Source organism: Vigna radiata, chromosome 11, assembly GCF_000741045.1.
Source record: "Vigna radiata var. radiata cultivar VC1973A chromosome 11, Vradiata_ver6, whole genome shotgun sequence".
NCBI lineage: Eukaryota > Viridiplantae > Streptophyta > Magnoliopsida > Fabales > Fabaceae > Vigna > Vigna radiata.
The window spans coordinates 2,483,556-2,503,597 of NC_028361.1; the positions used below are offsets into that span (position 1 = coordinate 2,483,556).

At 30.9% G+C, this 20,042-nt stretch overlaps 3 protein-coding genes across 4 annotated transcripts; 1 reads left to right on the forward strand and 2 right to left on the reverse strand.

The window, feature by feature from the left end:
- Nucleotides 1-3,699: 3,699 nt before the first annotated feature.
- On the reverse strand, nucleotides 3,700-4,972 carry LOC106777348. The gene is made up of 2 exons (XM_014664926.2): nucleotides 4,736-4,972; nucleotides 3,700-4,619 (listed from the first exon to the last, which is right to left on the reverse strand). Exons 1-2 carry the CDS (start codon nucleotides 4,793-4,795, stop codon nucleotides 4,041-4,043), a joined length of 639 nt encoding a protein of 212 aa, XP_014520412.1. The 5' UTR covers nucleotides 4,796-4,972; the 3' UTR covers nucleotides 3,700-4,040.
- A 7,046-nt stretch (nucleotides 4,973-12,018) lies between these two features.
- Nucleotides 12,019-15,500, forward strand: LOC106777753 (putative transferase At4g12130, mitochondrial). Of its 2 annotated transcripts, XR_002665949.1 has the most exons (6): nucleotides 12,019-12,619; nucleotides 13,875-14,098; nucleotides 14,226-14,324; nucleotides 14,400-14,558; nucleotides 14,646-14,973; nucleotides 15,293-15,500. XR_002665949.1 is itself a non-coding variant. In XM_014665491.2 (5 exons), exons 1-5 carry the CDS (start codon nucleotides 12,150-12,152, stop codon nucleotides 14,888-14,890), a joined length of 1,197 nt encoding a protein of 398 aa, XP_014520977.1. In that variant the 5' UTR covers nucleotides 12,021-12,149; the 3' UTR covers nucleotides 14,891-15,187. The 2 variants fall into 2 exon arrangements, 1 of the variants encoding a protein (XP_014520977.1); XM_014665491.2 differs by lacking the exon at nucleotides 15,293-15,500 and having other exon boundaries at nucleotides 12,021-12,619; nucleotides 14,646-15,187.
- On the reverse strand, nucleotides 15,478-18,508 carry LOC106777752 (LRR receptor kinase BAK1-like). The gene is made up of 4 exons (XM_014665490.2): nucleotides 18,056-18,508; nucleotides 17,609-17,869; nucleotides 16,624-17,493; nucleotides 15,478-16,124 (listed from the first exon to the last, which is right to left on the reverse strand). Exons 1-4 carry the CDS (start codon nucleotides 18,480-18,482, stop codon nucleotides 15,643-15,645), a joined length of 2,040 nt encoding a protein of 679 aa, XP_014520976.2. The 5' UTR covers nucleotides 18,483-18,508; the 3' UTR covers nucleotides 15,478-15,642.
- Between the last annotated feature and the right edge of the window lie 1,534 nt (nucleotides 18,509-20,042).

Consider the following 20,042-nt stretch of genomic DNA (forward strand, 5'->3'; position numbering starts at 1 on the left):
CAATATTGGCGTTGTGAAGGATTTATTAAAATATCAATTTGATTTTGATAAGCATTTCTAAAATTGCTCAATCCCACTACACAGTCCATTAAAAGAACTCATTACTCATCCTCTGTTTTTCTATTTTATCATTAATGTTGTATAGAACATATTCAAACGAACATCTGTTTATCACTCAACACGACTTTTTGAGGTATCAATAAAATCGGACTACTGTGTTTTCTGGAAAAAAATTAATGTTGTCTCTTTTTTGTTGGGCCGTGTAGAAAATGATTGTTCACGTCGTTTTATACATCTACCATCGTGTGTATATATATATATATATATACCCGAAACTTCTACAGTTAAAGTCAATCGGAATAGACTAGATACTGTTGATAGATTGTAGCTTGGAATGGACCTCATATATTCGTGAAGGATAATGGTATTTTTGAAAACATTTTTTTTATAATATTTAAATATGTGATTAATCTAAAATTATTTTATAATCAATAATTAATAATAATAATAATAATAACCTTTGGTGAATCTCCTCTACCGTTATGAACCGTTAATACGGGTGAAATAATATAATCATCAAAACAATAAATTTTGATGCTAAGATAAGTTTTAAATTTATGATTCTGAGAATAGATTAAAAAATACACTTCAAAACTAATAAGATGATATTCACACACACATATATATATATATATATATATGGTTTGCTAACTTGCGTACGTATGTTCTGTTTTTCAGTTTTAGCCATGTGTATCGGGTTTCAGTAGACAAAAATATCTTTATATCATGAATTTTTAAGGTTGAGGGTATTTTAATAATTTTCATTCTCAAAATTAAAAAAATAAAAAAAGAAACTCCCAAACCCTTATCCACCTCTCTCATTCCTCTCAACCCTTTCTCTTTTATCTCTTTCACTCCAATATTTTCTCTGTCATTCCTACTCTAATCTCAATTGAAAAAAAATCATAAATACTTGCCTTATTTTAATAATTTTCATTCTCAAAATTAAAAAAAAGAAACCCCAAACCCATCATCACCTCCTTCATCCCTCTCAATCATTTCTCCTTCATCTCTCTCACTCAAACATTATCACATTATCTCTGTCATATCTGCACTAGCTCCAAGTAAAAAAAACACTCATTATTAAATAAAATGGTTAGGAAAAAAATATTTATATAAATAAACAAATTAAAGCACCTAATTTTTTCTTTATATAATTTTAAATAAAATTTCAAGATTTAGAATTTTTATTGTTTGATTTTATGGTTGAGAATTTTATTGTATTTTGATTTGTTTTTTGTTTAGTAAAGGAATGTTATGTAGTAGTCTCATAATGTAAAGGAAGGATGCGCATAAGTCTTGGTGCAAGTTGCGCGATGACTGTAATATATATAGTGAAGATAATGAAATTAAAGAGATTTTAAATGAACTTTTTTCATAAGGTGAATATGTCAATGACTTAACTATTTACAAAAGTAAATTGTTTAATAATGAGTGCTTTTTTAGTTGGGACTAGTGTAGAGATGACAGAGAAAATGATGTTTGAGTGAGAGAGATGAAGGAGAAAGGGTTGAGAGGAACAAAGGAGATGAGTAAGGGTTTGGAGTTTCTTTTTTTAGTTTTGAGAATAAAAATTATTAAAATAAGACAAGTGTTTCTGATTTTTTTCAAGAATGAAAGAGATGAAAGAGAAAGGGTTGAGAGGAATGAGAGAGGTGGGTAAGGCTTTGGGGGTTTCTTTTTTTATTTTTTAAATTTTGAGAATGAAAATTATTAAAATACCCTTAACCTTAAAATTTAGAATTCATTATATATATATATATAAGGGTATTTTTGTCTACTGAAATCCGGTACACATTGCTAAAATGTATCAACTGAAAAATAGACGTACACAAGTTAGCAAACCCCTATATGTATATATATATTTTAAATTAAATTTTTTAATTAATATGAAAATTCCAACATTAAATTTTGATATTTCAACAAAAAATAAAATTGAAACATATATTGTTCAATAAATGATTACATCGATGGTTGAAATTATAATAATGAATAATTTTAATTTCTAAAATTGACAAAGAGAAAAAAAGAAATTATTGTTTTTATATTAACAAACATTAGCATATATATTCGATCAAATAAATAAATAAGTTATATGGTCCATTCAGCTTTATTAAGAGAATATTTTGATATATAGTTATTAGTGTAAATATATATTTATTAATTATATATATATATATATATATATATATATATATATATATATATGACAAAATTTCTGTAATTTATTAATGGGATATTCTTTAAAACCATATACATGGTATTTTGTAAATCAGATAAAGTATTACATATTTATATTGTTTTGTTAATTATTATATATACATTATATTTGTTAATATTTTTTTATATATTTTTAATATTATCGCATGAATTACAAAACCTAAAAATCTTATCATTCATTTACCATACCCATTCTTTCTTTATCTAAACTCTTATTTAAATATAAGAGAGTCAAGTAGATCTCCTTGCATTCTAATTCTTAAGAATACATATTAGAATTTTTCAATCCACTTAAATCTTGTCTTTAAATATCCATCAGGATCTTATAAAATAAATTAGTTACATTACTTTTTAACTATTTTGATTATTGATTTTATTAAATATTTATGCTCTTCTAATGATTTTTTTTTTTAAAAATAATTTTCACGTGTGACACGCCTAAATAGATTGGTGGTATTATGTATATTTTTCTTGGTTACTTCTACAATTTTTCTTTCTATTTAATACAGTACATAAACCATTTTCACAGTTGAAAATCCCAAGGTTGTGTACTTTTTGATATAGTCACCAATTAATATTCCATGCCTCTTTATTCTTAAGCACTTTTAAGATATAGTGATTCTATTATCTGAATTGGTAAAGAATTACCATGCTCATAGCCTCACTATATTTAAGTTACCTATAACATCATAGCCTATATATCTTTCTCCAATCTAAATGTGAAATAAATGTCATTTAAAACAAGGATAGTAAACATCAAAATAGTTATAGTTTTATAGCTGAGTACTTTAATTAACATTGACGAATTTCTCTTTATCAGATCAACAACATTGAAAAAAATGCTATGTCAAATCTTATGAAGTAATCATTATGTAACTTTTAGCTACCGAATGATTTTTTAAAAGAATGTTATTCTTATTGGTTAAATGAAAATAAGTTAAATATATTATACAAATATTATAGAAAGAATTTCTCTATTGTTATTAATTTACTGTCTGATGGTGTTTAGATTTATTGTAAATTTATAATTGTGTTTATTCCTCATAGGCAGTAGATGTGGTTACAACCCTCTAGAGTGAAGCCTCAAGTGCAGAACAGTGTGAGACTATGAAGCGAGAAAGGTGAGATCCAAGAACTACCCAATTAAATTATCCTAACAACATATACAGTTCACTGACTCAACTCATTCTCATATTTTCTGTTACATGCTTTTGCCAATTACAACCATTATGCCTAATGTCTCAAAGCACAAATCATTCCATGATATTCAATGAATTCGAGAAGCAGATCAGCAGCCAACCTTCTGGAAGGATTTGAACAGTTGTTTGTGTTATGAATGCCCTGAGTTGAGTACTGGAAACCACGATTTTTCCAAATACAAATAACTTATATCTAACATTAATCTTTAGGCGTCAAAACTCTGATAAACTTTTCAACTAAATTCATGACTGTTTCTAACACGACAGCAGGGAAAACAAAAACTCACCAAAGGCTATCCCAAATAAGGGATAAAACAGAAAAAGGAACAAGGAATGTTTATCATTTTCTAAATGAATAAACAAATAAATGCAATGATTTCTGATAGACGGAAGTTCATCATTTTACAAGAAAAAAAAGAAGCCAGATAAAAGTAACTACTAGTTTTAGCTCCTTCTCTCTCACCGTCTAAGATGTTTAAACACGAGTCCTTTACTTTATATCCATACATGCACAACTCTATTTACATAAGAGAGGAATTGAACATAACACAAATACACTGTTCATCTCCGAATGAAATGCACGTCCCCTGATTGTTGATCAACATGCTTAATCCATCGACGTCCCGTGCTATTACTTCCGCAAGCAGACACGTGTGCCATGTCGAGTCCCTTCCCCACGGGAAGAAACGCCGAACGAACCACGCGACGAGAAGAACCCTGCGCCACCAAGCTCCGCCAGATGAAACCCTTGGAAGTTGAATTCGCGTTCTTGCAGAGCAACACAGCGCCTTTGTTACTCAGCTTCGCCAGCCTCAGCACGCGTGGAAAGTCCTTCCTCCGGGAATCCACAACCAAGAAGTCCACGCCGACCAAACCCTGAATAGCCTCCTCCGCCTCTCCGACCACGATCTCCGCCTCGACCCCTGCCTCGCCCATTCTCTCCGCGTACTCCGACCTCGCGCGCTCGTCGGGAACCACGCACACGTGCCTTCCGCACGTGTGCGAGCGCGCCACGGCTAGCCCGATGCTGGTGGCAATAGGTCCTCCCTGCGACCACGTCTCCACTATGAGCTGCGCGTTCCACCCCGCTGCCATGGCGGAAATGAACTCCGCCACTCCTGATTCGCTTAAAACCCGACACTGCACGAAACGAAAAACAAAAATCAGTGGAGATCACAACACTTGAAGGTAAGCAATAATCAATAAAATAATAAAAGAAGAAGCAACGTTGAATTGATGAAATAATCTATGCTTACAGATTGGACTGTATGGATGTATGCTCTGGATGCTCTCTCAGGTGACCAGGTTAATTTCATATTGGTGTTGGTGTTGGTGTTGGTGTGAGTGTGAATTTGGAAAAGGAGAAGTGAGGGTGTGGGTTTAATTTATGTAGGATAGGTGCAGGGGATAAGGGTTGGGTTCAGACAAAGACCGTTGACTTTTCATGCTTTGCTGATTCAACTAACGTATGGGATTACGATGGCGGTGGGGTTTGGGGGCCGAAGACCAACACCCTTTTTTCCACTTATATATTTTTCTCGGTGCTTTCTTCCTCAGGTGTATGACGTGGCAATTTCTCAGGGAAAATTCATTTTTTATTTAAAAAATTAATTTTAAATTGGTCAAAAGATATTATATAAATATTAAAAAAAAAACAGTGAATGGTATAGAATTTTTTGGTGGTTTTAGATTGTTCGTGGTTGGCATGCCATTTTCATAAGTCGTGTTTTAGATGCAGTTTGCGGCCTTGCGGATCAAGCCGACTCTGATCATTGGTCATGCAACAAAAATATCCGCGTTCCACAAAGTATCAAATTTCCTTCTGTTCCCACATCAGGTATGACACACATCATAATATATCTTTTTATTTATTTAGTTGGTTTTATCATTCTTACATATAATAAATCATGTGTAAAAAATATTAAACAAATATAAAAGTGTGACTTAATATATTTCTTTTCCAAGATGATTCAGTGACATCACTACAATTGGAATTTTAGGCTATTTGATCAAACAACATAAATTACTAATATACGTAACTAGTAATTTAATATCTAGAGATATTATTAAGATTCGAATACTACTCTTGTTATATTTAAGCACTAAAAGGATTTTTACCAGAAGATATATCGTTTTTTGTTCAACATATTAAGACTAGTTTTGTGAAATTATCTGAGGATTTGGAGGACATTTTTACAGAAAAATATTATAAATTTAGCTGGTTTTAATTCATTTTTTTATCAGCTAATGTAAAGAAATGTTTTATCTTTATGCTTGGGTTCACGTTAAAGGAGGTGATTCAGTTTGTGAATGAGCTTTACAGGCTTGAAAGAAAAAGACAGTAGAGAATGCAAAAACAAGGGTCAAAAAGTGGAATGCATTCAATCTAAAATGGTATGAGATCACTGCATCCCTAGTTAATAACTAAGAAAAAAGCTATTGAGTAAATGATATTTGGTTCATAACTATAACTATTTATTTCATTATTTATTAAGAAATTATTGATGATTATTATCATTAAAAAAATATCAAAAATATAATTTCTCTACCAAGAAAAGAGAACCAGGTCTTATTCAAACTTGCCAATAAACACATCTCTGACTAACATCCTTAACCTTACTTGGGAAACTAAAAACGTGTAAAACCTTGTGTGATGGGGTGACCACACGGCTTAGTCTAATTTATTTTGGTCCGGTCTAGTGTGTCAAAAATGAACCAACCAGTTCATCAAACAGAAATTAATCAATAACGATAATCCGGTAAAAAAAGAATGGACTGCCATTTTTTTTATTTTTTATTTTTAAAAATTATTTATATATGCAAATAAATGAATAAAAATATATATTTAATTATATAAATATTTTTAATATTTATAATTGATTGGTTAATATTTCTAATTAGACAAATTAAAATAATCATTATATATACATGTTAAATTACTCTATTAGAATTTAAGTAAGTAATAAATGTTAATGATTAAAATTATAATACTATTATATATTTATCTCTTAAAAATATAATATAGAAAATTAATCTTTTTAATTGTTTTTTATTTTAACTTTTAATTTAAAAAAATAATCAACGAATAGAATCACACTAATCCGTATTTTGATCATAAAATTGATAGGTTAGACGGCCAAAACAGATTGATGTGTTAAAATTTGTAGCTGTTTATTTATTTTTTTATATGACTAATGAACTGGTCCATCATATCCAACCCGTTTTTCTACCCTTGGTTATATATTATTAAGTGATAACATTTTTTAATAATTTAATTTTAATTCGAAATTTATCATTAATTAGATTTAAAAATTTATAAAATAGAAGAAAGATTTGTTAAATATTAAATACAACCTACTGAAATTACAATTTTTTATCCAATAAAAAAAATCTCTTAATTCTTATCATACAGAAAAAAAAGGTCAAAGTTGGCTATTTAAGTAATTAACGTCGGCGCTTAGGTTCTCACATTCTTTTTATCGCAATTACTTGACCGGTTGGCCTAAATTTCTAAATTAGTTAAAGATGTTTAATAAAAAAAAAATTATTCGTCATTTTTCTTTATATATACTTTAATTACTATTACTGAAATACAATAGTATCAACAAAATTACTCCTTCCAATATTTTCAAAAGTGATTTAGGTTATTTTTTGGGAAATAAAAAATATAATAAATTCTCATGATATTAATAAAATATTTATATTGTTTTATTTGTAAATTACAATATATATATATATATATATATATATATATATATATATATATAATTTAATAAAAAATAAATATAAGGTAATAATAGAAATCAAAAAATTATTAATATTATTTGAAACTATAAAAATAACTGTTAAACAAAAAAATAGGTCTAAAATAATACACTTCAAAAACAGAGAGAGTAATTAATAAATAAAAATAATTTCCTTAAAAGTATCGTATTGCATGGAGTCTTGAAAATATTAAAATTTCTGTTACATATAAAAAAACGTTTAGTTATATTTTAATATTTCTTGGAACTTTTTCAATTTTATTTAAAAATAAGTAAAAATAGGATTGAATAATTTATTAGAAAATAACTTCACATGTTGTCGAGAGAATACCATTTTTCACCTCCACGAGGAGAATAATAATAATAATAACATAATATATATATATATATATATATATATATATATATATATATAACGAGATTACAACTTTTAAAAATTATAATTTTACAAAAAAAAATATAATAACAAAATAGATAGCCATTAATATATTTTAAATATAATCCACGGGTGAAATAAAGAATGGGATTCAAATGCTGACCAATTTTTCTATTATGAACCTTCCAAAAATATATGTTTTCTTGTTTATTGAGTATCTTAAAAGCTTATTTTTTTATATTTAAAATGAAAAAATAACGTTTCTTGTAAATATAACTTAAGTAATTAAAAATAAAAAATTGTAAAATTAAATTCATCAATATTAAATAATTATAATATTATATTCCTTAGTTTTTTTGTCTATCTAGCATCAAACATATGATCGCATACCTTTTTTTGGTTGTTGACCTTATCTGTTATAACGACCGCCCTCATCCGTACCTTTAGTATATTCTTCCGTTCATATTTATAATAGGCTAAAAACCATGGACTTAAATGGGTTTGGTTACTGTATTGTTGTCAGCGTAAATAATTACTCTTTTTGGATTTCTAACTAATAACAATAACAATAACAAATACTTTGTTTAGGATATAAATGGAGATGAACGGTTCAAACTATATTATGTCATTCAAAATCTAAATATTCTTCAGGAATAAATATTCATCCAAATCATTAAAATGTTAGTGTCGGATTAACGTTTAACAGTAATAATGAATACATTTAATTTACGTTATTATTTTAAATTTTTATTTATAATTTTTGAAATAGATTTTCGATTAATATTAATATTAATAATTATATTTTCTTTTCAAAATTTATTTTAACTTGTTGTTTATTTTATTTTCTTATTTACTTTATTCCGACAAAATCGAATACAAAAAGTCATAAACATTGTTCTTGCAACGTTGATAGAAACACATTCTGAATTATTAGAAATGAGTTGAAAAGGTTTTTTGTGGTGCCAGACAGTAGCTGATCCATACGCAAAGTAACGAGGGTGTGAGGGGAAGATAGTCAAAAGAAGGTTTGAAAGTAGCGAAGCGAGTATTATTATCAGGACATTGATATTTTGAAAATTCTTTTTTGACAATTTTTTTATAATAGGACACGTGTTATTATTTTATTTGTTCGTTTAAATTTATGTTTAAAAAAATATTTAAAACAGATCAATTATAGACTTTATGTTATAAAAAGTTGTCAAGAAAAAGTTATTAAAGGAAATTTTTCCTTTTTATTGTATGTAACGTGTTTTCTGTGGGTGGGTGGTAGTAATGCAGTAATGCTGTGTGAGTGTTTATGACAGATGCATGCAAATCCCTTTGGTTGTTGTAGAATGAACGCAGTTATTTACTACGATGAAATGAAATTAATTACGAAGAAGATAGTCTTCAATTGAAACAGAAACAACAATGCTACGCGTCACTCACATTGCGCAACACAACCTACTTTTTCTCAAGGTTTTCTATCAGCACCAGAAAAAGGTATTGGGAAAACAATCACTTCTTCCCAAATTAGCTCATAACTTACTCCACTAATAAATGCCTGCGTAAAATTAATATTATCTCTGTTTAAACATTAATAATCGCATTAATAACTCCAATTTTCCCAACTTTAACATTAAAGGTTTTAAAAATTTAACATATCCTTACTTTAAATGCATATATAGAAAATACATTTAAAAGTACAAGTGTTCATTTATTCTATAAAAATATGATATTACCTAAAATATACCTCACTCACCCAATTATTCACAAATTCAAATATTTTATTCCACATTTCTAACATAAAAAATCTTATATCAATATTCACAACTTAAAGCGCAAATATGCAATAAATAGTGTTTAAAATTAGGCTAATTTTTCTTTCCTATATATAATTTTGTTGTAATATAAAAACGATAAGCAAAATTATCATTTCGATGTAATTTTTTTATAAGTGGGTAATTTTAAAAAAATTATAAAAATAAACAATTCACATTAAGGTGATATAACTTCACTGTAAATAAGTTATATTGAGGTGACACAAATTTAATGCAAAGTACTTTTAAAGTTAACATTGTGTAAATGTATTAAACTAAATTCATGCTACATGAATACGATTTTAACTTAAATATATGCATTGAAGTAGTGTTACCTTGACACAACATTTTCATAATAAAGTCATACCAAACTAACACAATTGATTGTGACTTTTATCAAATTTCCAATTATAATATATATTTTTTTAAATTATACAATTTTAATGCTTATGTCAAACTATAATTTAGATTAAGATAGAAAACGATAAACTAAAAAAAAAATGTCACCCTAAGTATTCATATAGTTTGAAAGAGAAAATAATAAAAATTAAAGAGAGGAGTGAGTAGGATAAATTACCCAATATTATTTAGAAAACCTACACAAACTCCTAAGGTTGATTATCACAAATAACATGGGACGATTTCAATTTCAAATATTTAAAAAGAAGGAAAGACACGAAAAAGAAAAAAAAAAACATAAGACTATGCTTTTTGAGCTTATTTATTATTTGTGAGAGAATAAATGAGAATAACATACTTGTTTGTTTAAGGAATATCTAGATATTTAAGGAAACAATTTGGAGAGATGCGAGGTTCTAATTTTCCTAAGATAAGAGGATTTGAGGAGGTAAATATATCAAATGATCTTATTTTTTAAAAATTTACAACCTTTGATAATTAACAATCATAATAATAAAAATAGTAATTTAATGATAATAATAAGTTTAATGATAATAGTACTAATGAAATATATAATATTTAAGAATAATATTAATGAAAAAATATACAACATCTAAATAAAACATTAATAAAAATTATAATTAATAATAGAAATACTCTTTTTATAATTTAATATTTAATTAAAATTATTTTTAACTTATCACACTTTTTTAAAATTAATTACATATATTATTTTTTATATAAAAATCATCTTAATTTATTTTAAATTAATTTTAATTAATTATACATAACTTTTTATTAATTTTAATCATAAGGATAAATATGTAATTTTATCATTCTTCAATATATTTTCTCATCTATCGTATTCTTTAAATGATTCACAAGATCTTATAAATTTTATTTTGAAGTCTTTCGATTTTCACTTTCAAATATCTTAAAAAAAGAATTATTTTATCATTAGTTCTTTTTTAAACTCATTAATTCACTCATCCTACAATAATCTCTCAAAAAGAAAGTATAGTCTCATGTGTTATTTGTTTTAAAAGATTAAGAAGCAAAAGTAATAGATTTTAAAATAAAGTTTGTAAATGATTTGACAAATAAATATATAATTTTTCTTAAGAGTTAAATATTTTTTTAGTTTTTTATTTTTTAATTGAAAATTGAAATTAGATTTTATTCAAAATTTTGATTAATTTAGTTTAATAACTTATGAAATATATTAATTTAGTTTTTTTAACTTTTTTTTTAAATTTATTTGATATGTTAAAAACGTTTCTCATATAATATTAAAATAAAATATGTTAAATAAGGTAAACGATTCAAATATTATAATAATATTATAATAAAACATATTTTAAACACTACATAAATTAATTTAATAAAATTTGATTAAAAAATTCAATTCATACAATTTTTAAAATTAAAAAATTAAATTGGATTAACATTTTAAAGATAAACAAATTTCAATTTTAATTAAAAGTTAAAGAACGAAAATATATTTAATTCTAAATTTAAATATAAGATTACAATTTTGTGGGTGTGAGAAAATTTAAAAATAAAATTTATTAAAGTGTGTGAATAATTTAATATGGTAGAGAAAAACATTTTAGTAAATAAAATTGTTAGATTACAAAATTTTCATTATAATTAAAATTACTGTAAAATAAAATGTAATTATTATTAATAATATTATTATTATCAATATTCTTATCACTATTCTTATCATATATTTTTTTTCAAAAGTCTTTATTTAACAATTAATATTATTTCTGCCAGCATATTCAAAAGCATTTCACCTACACAATCAAAATTTAAATACAAGTTAAGAAATTCAATTAAAAACGAAGGCATTCATATAAAATGATTTATGCTCAGTTGTCTTTTTCTTTAATCCCTTCACCTACACCAATGTGATGATGAAATTCAACCCTTCTCCTTCGAATATATGTGCGAATCAGCACAAATCAGTGGAAAGAAACCTCGAAGATATTTACTCCCCATCTAGTGTAACAGTATTAATCCTCAACCTTGAAAGAAGAACGGTTCATTACAGAGTGATTGATTTCACAGGGTAAAAGAATTTTCCTTAAAAACTTAGCGTACACACAAGTAAATGTAAGAAGCCACGCGAAGTTGAGTAAAGGGTCTAGCCTGGTCAGGAGCGGACGAGTGGATTCCCTCACACGACTTTCATCGAACACCTATCCATCTCTAGCAACGTGTCCACCTTCCAACAACCCACGCACACAGCCAAACCCAACCTCCTTTCTGTCATCACCTTCTTCTACTTTACCATCTTCTCCTGCTTTTTCTACAATCGCCAATCTCCATGAATCGTGTAGCATTGCCCAAATACCTTGCCCACCGTTGCAGAGGCATTCACCTCACAACTTGGAAGAGGTTTGGTAATCGTTGCGAAAGTCAGGTCCAAGGTGTCGGGCCCCTGGGCTCTCTTCTCAAGTCCCGTTCCGTTATACGGTTCCGCGGGCCTGACACCCTCAAGTTCCTACAGGGCCTCCTTACCAACGATGTACGGAGGTTGGGTGACCCCATTGGTGACAAAACTGAAAACTTGCCCACGCCGAACGTACCTGCTACGTCGATTCCTCCTATATATGCTGCCTTATTGACCCCTCAAGGGAGATTCCTCTACGACCTCTTTCTCTATAAGCCTCCCACGAGGGACACCAAGCTCGATAACACCGGCTCTGCTCCAGAGTCCAACTCCGATGAACCCTTTCATTTGTTTGCTGACGTGGATGCTTCTGTGTTGGATGAATTGTTGCAAACCTTCAACAAGTGAGTTTAATCTTTCTTTATTTTAGTTTGGTTTATTTGCTCTGTTATGTATCAATGTATCATTGATTCTTTTCGCGCCATTGCTTTGATTTAGACTTAATTTCTCAACTTCACCTCTGAGTTATGTATGGGAAGGGAGAGAGAGAGAGAGAGAGAAGTTACTTCACTTTCAATTAACAGTTAGTTTTTTTATTTTTGGCAATTCATTTTTATTACTTTTTCGCCATTCGCACTTGGAAAGATAATTATATATCCTTGGCCTTAAAAGGGTTATAATATCTACCATGATTCTGATTGATTCACAGATATAAGTTTTAAGATGAAAAGTACATAGAAATCAAACTCTACTAATTAGGTGAATTTTTAAGAGGAGCAAGTACGAGTAGAAGAATGTAGAATTGTTCTTGTATTCAATCCTTGTCTCCAAGCTTAACCTGGTGCAACCGCTAACGAGTCTTCCAAACACACTGAAGAGCATTGAACAATCTTTGTGTTTTCCATATATAAAATAAATGCTCTGGTTTTTTTCCTATAACTAGTGTCCTAGCATTTGTCTTAAAGCTGTAGCTGATAGATACTGAATGGTATAGAACTGATAGAATCAAATAGGATTAGGGAAAAGAAACAATGAAAAGAACTGATAGTAACCGCTTAACCTCCTCTCAACTGTTCTGTGCCTCTTTTATAGGGACCTGTTACGCAATTCCCATCTCTACTACTCTATTTTTGCTCCTTCATATACCCTTTTATTGCATCCATTTATCGTGGTTATGTTACACTGCATATGCATGCTATAAAGTCTGATGAACTAGATGTTTAGCCTGTGCACACAGTAGATCGTTTGTGTTGCCTTGGCATGTTGTTTTTGACGTGATCAAAGCAAGTTCATAATTCGCTTGTGGTTTTTGGTTGCAGTTGATCTTCTTCCTACACCTATTGATTTATCTGTTCTTATTTCCTAGCGGAAACCTTATCATTTTAGTGTTGCAGATACCGGTTGTATTACACAGCATATGCATTGTATAAAGTGTGGTTATTTTACACTAAACATGTATCCTATAAAGTCTGATGAACTAGCTTTTTAGCCTCTGAATATAGGTAGATCGTTTGACTTGCCTTGGCATCTTGTTTTTTTCGTGATCAGAGCAATCCGGTTCATGCTTTGGTTGTGGTTTTGGGTTGCAGTTGATCTTATTCCTTGTTGATTTATCGCTTCTTATTTCTGAGCAGAAACAATAACATTTTAGTGCTGCAGATACCGGTTGAGGTCAAAGGTTGACATTGATGATGTTTCAAGTGATTTCTCATGCTGGCAGCGTTATGGTGAAGATCCAGAAGCAGCCTCTGTTGGCTGGGGTGCTGGTGTGGATAGTACTGCAGTGTCATCTTCGCATGGGAGTGATAATGGGTGGCAATGGTTCAAGGATCCCAGATTGACCTCTCTTGGTTTCAGAGGGATCTTTCCATCGAATATAATTCGTTAGTTAGCTATTCCTTCGCTGCTAGTAACAAAATGTGTCTATTTATCATGCAATCTTTTGTACTAGTGTGACAAATCTCCAGATATTTAGTCAATAAGAGTCTCATTCATCTCTACCTGTTTCAGCCCCTCTCATTGAGGTTGACAAAGAGACCGATGAACAGAATTTCCTTATGTGGAGAATAGAGAAGGGTGTGACTGAAGGATCAACCGAGATTCCAAAAGGTGTGTTGGTTTCCTTATTAAAACTCATTCTCAGTTGAATTCTCGGTGTCTCAAATATGTTGTGATCATGTCCAGGTGAGGCGGTACCGCTGGAGTATAATCTTGCAGGCCTTAATGCAATTAGCTTTGATAAAGGTTGCTATGTTGGCCAAGAACTCATTGCTCGTACACATCACAGGGGGGTGATTCGGAAGCGGATAGTTCCTCTAAGGTTTCTGGACAACTATGGGAAAGGTAATCCTACAACGAGTGTATGGCTTCTTCGGCGTTATATATTATTATAATGATGTACTCTTAGCCATTCCTTTTATGCTATTCCAGAGTTAGTAAGCGAAGTCATTCCAGGCTCAGAAGTAATAAACACAACATCCGGTAAAAAAGCTGGTATAGTGACAACTGTCCTAGGATGTCGTGGTCTGGGGCTCTTGCGATTAGAGGAAGCTTTAAAGGGGTCCAATGCCTTGTCCATTCAGGGACAAGAGGATGTGAAGGTTGTCGCTAGTAGACCAGATTGGTGGCCTTCTGAATGGCTTCAAGATCATGGACAGCACGCTGCTTTTGCCTAGGATGCCCAACGTCGTTCACAGCGCAAATATTTACCAATAATTTGTGAATGGGGGCGTTCATATAATCCGAATACTTCTTGTGGGTTAGTATTCAGTAAAAAAAGGGAACGGTAACGACGGAAGCTTTTGTGATTTTTCCTGCGGAATGAGTTTCATCTTAGTAATACGACTGCATGTTACTTATCTCTTCATAGAACCTTAAAATAGGACAATTGTGTTTGCTTGCCTAATTATTATAGGAAGGAACATACTATACCACACACATTAACATAAACAATACTTTGCCATTTGTTTCAACCATACGAAGTTTAAGTATTAGCTAGTAATTATGCCGCCTTTTCCAAGCACCGCCGCTTGCATGACATTCATAGTAATAATCGATTATGTTTTCGTATTTTTCAGTTGTACAAGTTTCCATGGTCATGCGTATGACCAGACATAGCTCGCTGTAAAGTTTCTCTCAGTGTTAAGAAGAATGTATTTCAAGCTATTCAACTATAAACCACGAGAGTGGGCTGAGATCATTACCTCAGGAAACACTGTAATTTACAATAAACTGAATTAAAAACATATTTCAACTATCCCAGTTCGTAACAACGGGAAAGGAATCCATTTAGATCCACAATTATTTGGCAATGGCTAGTTTTAAAGTATATTGCTCAAAGAAATAGTAGCATGTATATGAAACCCAACCCAACTATCGGGAAGTGTCTAAACGTCTCCCAATAACAATAGACAGTAGTAGTATATGATTACAAATGAGCAGAAGACACACTCAACTCCTGAATCACATCCACCACTGTTGGTCTTTGGTCAGGAGATTCATGAGTACACTGTATTGCAAGCTTTGAAAGTGTAGCTGCTTCAGATTTTGAATACGTTCCCCTAAGATTGGCATCAACAGAATCATCAAACCTGAAAGACTCAACTGCTGTACGTATTGAACTACCTATTGTCGTCTTGCCAGACAGAACTTGAAGAATAATAACTCCAAATGCGTATATGTCACTCTTCTCAGTAAATCGTCCGGTAGTAATGTATTCGGGAGCCAAGTATCCCATTGCAGCACTTACTTTAAGAGCTGAGAAAACAACATCATCTGCAAGAAGCTTAGGTAGTCCAGCATCCATGATCAATGGATTAAATTGATGGTCTAGGAGAATATTTTCCACTGAAATATTCTGGTGAACTATTGTAGGTTTGCTTGCATCATTGCTATGAAGATATCCAATGCCTGGTCAAATGAATAGCAAATATCATACATAAAACACATATTATCCAGACTAATAAATTTGATGCTGCGTGCCATTCAGTTTTCCTAAACTTAAGAATTGTAAGACAGTCTTAATTGTTTGAATATTTGAATTGTAATAATCAGTATCGTCCAATGTCTTCTCTTCACAATGATTATTACTGAACTAGTTTGTCACTTCTAATTCATTTGCATATAGGACATCACTGGAATTTTCATGTTTGGCAGGAAAATTTTCTTCCGTACCGTATGCTTCAAGAGAATGCAGGTAAGGAAAAAATCTAGATACATACAGGTACAGTGTGATGTTATCCCATCAAAATCACCATTTCATCTTATAACTGTTGCTTTCATTTCAGTAACTAAAATTGGCAGACTTTATTGAGATGAAATACCGATTTTGATAAGATAACAAGACCAATAACACATGTGATGCGTATTTAAGTCTTGCTCAATAGGTAGGTAAATAGCAGCAACTAACCCTTTGCAATGCCGTTGATGATAGAAACTCTTTTGGACCACTCGAGCACATGGTCACTTCCATCTTCCAAGTCAAGATATCGGGAAAGGTTACCCATGGTGGCAAAGTCATAGATAAGGAAACATTCACCTCTACTCCTTGAGCAACAAAAACCTCTCAGCCTAACAAGGTTTTCATGTCTCAGAGAGGTTAGTAAGTTCAACCCCTTTACAAATTCGGCTTCCTCGGTTTTACAGCATGTCACGCTGATGCTTCTGATAGCAACAAGAGAACCATCTCTGATAACTCCTTTATAAACTGCTGAGAATTTGCTCTTACCAAGTAAACTGGCTTCCGAGAAATACTGTGTTGCAGATTCAACCTCATCTACATTAAACCTGAATTGACTTAGATAGTCATTCAATAACCCACCGGCATCAGCGTTTTGGCCGTTAGACAAATGATCCCACCCACTATAATACTCAATATTAACAAGTGCAGAAGGACTTTTTGTGTACAACTCTTTAGGCTGGTAAGGACCAAGTTTCCCTTGAGAAGAAGAACTTGATGTATTGCTGATCCGTTGCTTTTGACGGCGGTATCTGAAGAATGTCAAAAACCCAGCACATACGAATGTAAGACTAACAGCTATAACACCTGCAGTGATGACAATTTGAGGAAACCTTGATTTTGAACAATGGGTGTGATCACAATGCAACTGAACATTTGCAGGCTCTGGAAGAGCCTTTTTGGGTTGATCTCGATCCAAGGTATCAATATGGTTGACGTTTAAATTCTGATCTTTGTTGCAAGCTCTCAAAGTAGAAAACTCGACTCCACATAAACCCGGATTGTTTGCACCTTGGAAACCTTCCCCAAGTTTCTTCAATGCTTCATTTTCATCATCAAAACTTTAATCAGTATACACAATACACTAAAAGATACAAAGAGAAATGCGAGGAAAATAAGTTAACTTCGTTACAAGTAAAGGAGGATAGGGACATACCCGAAGGAACGATTCCTGATAAAGAATTATTCTGAACGTCTAGAACTTCCAAATGTTCAAGATGTGCTAGTGTTGCCGGAACAGTACCATTAAAGTTGTTGAAGCTCAAATTTAGCCTTCTTAACTTCTCTAGCGTCCCCAAGCTAAGGGGAATTTGACCAGTTAACTTGTTATATTGCAAAGCAAGAGTACTAAGCTGCTTTAACGAACCCATCTGTGTCGGTATATTCCCCACCAACTGGTTATCACCCAACTGCAGCACTAAAAAAAAGTAAAAAAGGACAACTATCAATTCGGTTCATTTCAAGAAACTTACATAACCACCAGCGATTTGCAGTACTAGAGGCATCTTGTTCATACAGAATAAACTCAAGACTCGCAACAACTTATCTCGTAACATTAAACCTCTGAAAAACCTTCATACGAAAACAATTGTACATAGCTTACCTTGGAGACTAGCCATGTTGCCGAGCTCAGGAGGAATAGTTCCAGATAAACTATTCACGTCGAGATAGAGATCAGCCAGATCAGTGAGATTTGAAATGTGTGGGGGTATCTCACCAGAAAGGTTGTTATAATGCAAGTATAAACCTGACAAGCATTTGAGTTCAGCCAGTGCTGGAGATAGCCAGCCCGAAAGACCCTTTCCCTGCAAGGAGATGTTGGCCACTTTCTGGTTCTGGTTGCACGCAACCCCTTCGAACAAGCCACTGCATGGATCACCGTCACTGATCCACGAAGCTAGGATCTTGCCATCTGGGTCCAGAGAGGACTTCAACTCCATCAGAGCTCTAAGCTCGGCAGTTCCAAGAACCATACGAGGAATGAGAAACGAAATCAGAAGAAACAGAGAAAGAAGGCGAGTAATTTCCATATCTGGTTTTTGAGTGTGAATTTGGAAGGAGAAAGAGCTCACACGAGTGTGAGCTTTTATCTGTAGTTTGAATAATCTAAGTTTGAGTTTGGTTTTTAAATGTGGCCGTAAATAATGTAACATGTTGGTCAACTTGTTAGAGTGAAAGTTTGTTAGTTAGTGGTTATAGACGGAGAAACAGGATATACTGAGAAAGGATGCATATTAAGTAAGTTTTGATTAGTTGGTGACAGTGAGAAGCAGGGTTCATATTGCATCATCAACGACTGTTGCAAGAGAAGAAGGTTTTCGGGGGGAAATAGGATTTTAATCATACATACCACTTATTATTATTCTCACTTCTTGTTTCTCAAACATTTTTGTATCGTCCAATTAAAGTCTGAATAATTAATTATGTGGGTATTACAGCCCCACCACCTTTGACTATTTCCTCAACCACACTGTTTCTACTATGGATTACGTGTCCATTGCAGTAATTCAAAAAAAAAAAAATCAAATTAACCCACCCTTTATATATATATATATATATATATATATATATATATATATATATATATATATATATATTTTTTTTTTTTTTTTTTTTTTTTTCATATTTAAAGAGTTTCTGGGTCAAGGAAAGTAACCTACCCTTAACCTAACTTTTGGCACCTATTATTGGAACTTTACAGCTAACAGTGAAGGAAATTACGTTGTTTATTTTATATCTTTAATAATTCTCTTGTTTTATTTGTAATATTTTTAGTTTGACATTTTAAAAACTTAAAAGTTAATTTCTTAGTTAAGTTATTGTCTGACATTTTTTTCAAATAAAGTAAAGAGAGTAAATACTATTTAAATAATTACATAAGAATGTCACTATCTATTTAAATACTAAAACTGACATAAATATAATTTTATTTAAAAATAGAAGAAAATGAAAGATTCTTAAGTGTCATTTAGTCCTGTCTCCATAAATTAAGGGTGACTGATTATTTATTAATTATAATGCTGGATAATACTAATTTGTAAGGGAATTGTATATGAAAGAGAGAGTTGACAGATTAATTAGACTACTCTCCAATTTTCAAATCTCAACTGCATTCCAACCTCTTCTAAAATAAACTCTTTGACAAGGTTATGCAAACAGACAAAAACACAACTGTTTCTGGCACTGGGATTTTCCCCAGAAAACAAGATTAACACGATACATATAAAAGTATTTACACAATAAAATAATTTAATTTTTATTATAGATGAAACACACATTTATAGTTATAATTATAGTAAAAGATAAATGAAGGCTCATAATGAGAATTATAAGAAATATAAAATGTTTCTATAAACTATTATTTATAATTTTTTTATCACAATAAACCCCACGATGGAAAAGATACTGACAACATTATCTATCAACACATACCACAACCTATGGATGGGTTGTCATACAAATAATACCCTACAAAGATAGCATAGCTGGATCAATTTGTTATTTTCCTTTTTTTCTTGCCAAACCCTATGTGTGTTTTCAATTCTAATCAGATTAAAATATATATATATTTTTACAAATACAAAACAAAA

What these genes read in the sequence shown, in the direction of transcription:
- LOC106777348 (XM_014664926.2), bottom strand. Translation starts at nt 4,795, where the DNA reads ATGAAATTAACCTGGTCACCTGAGAGAGCATCCAGAGCATACATCCAT. An exon ending in ACATCCATACAGTCCAATCT is followed by an intron (nt 4,620 to 4,735) that starts GTAAGCATAGAT and finishes CGTTTCGTGCAG; the next exon opens with TGTCGGGTTTTAAGCGAATC.
- LOC106777753 (XM_014665491.2), top strand. Translation starts at nt 12,150, where the DNA reads ATGAATCGTGTAGCATTGCCCAAATACCTTGCCCACCGTTGCAGAGGC. An exon ending in ATCAACCGAGATTCCAAAAG is followed by an intron (nt 14,325 to 14,399) that starts GTGTGTTGGTTT and finishes GATCATGTCCAG; the next exon opens with GTGAGGCGGTACCGCTGGAG. An exon ending in TCTGGACAACTATGGGAAAG is followed by an intron (nt 14,559 to 14,645) that starts GTAATCCTACAA and finishes ATGCTATTCCAG; the next exon opens with AGTTAGTAAGCGAAGTCATT.
- LOC106777752 (XM_014665490.2), bottom strand. Translation starts at nt 18,482, where the DNA reads ATGGAAATTACTCGCCTTCTTTCTCTGTTTCTTCTGATTTCGTTTCTC. An exon ending in CAACATGGCTAGTCTCCAAG is followed by an intron (nt 17,870 to 18,055) that starts GTAAGCTATGTA and finishes ACTTTTTTTTAG; the next exon opens with TGCTGCAGTTGGGTGATAAC. An exon ending in ATCAGGAATCGTTCCTTCGG is followed by an intron (nt 17,494 to 17,608) that starts GTATGTCCCTAT and finishes ATGAAAATGAAG; the next exon opens with CATTGAAGAAACTTGGGGAA.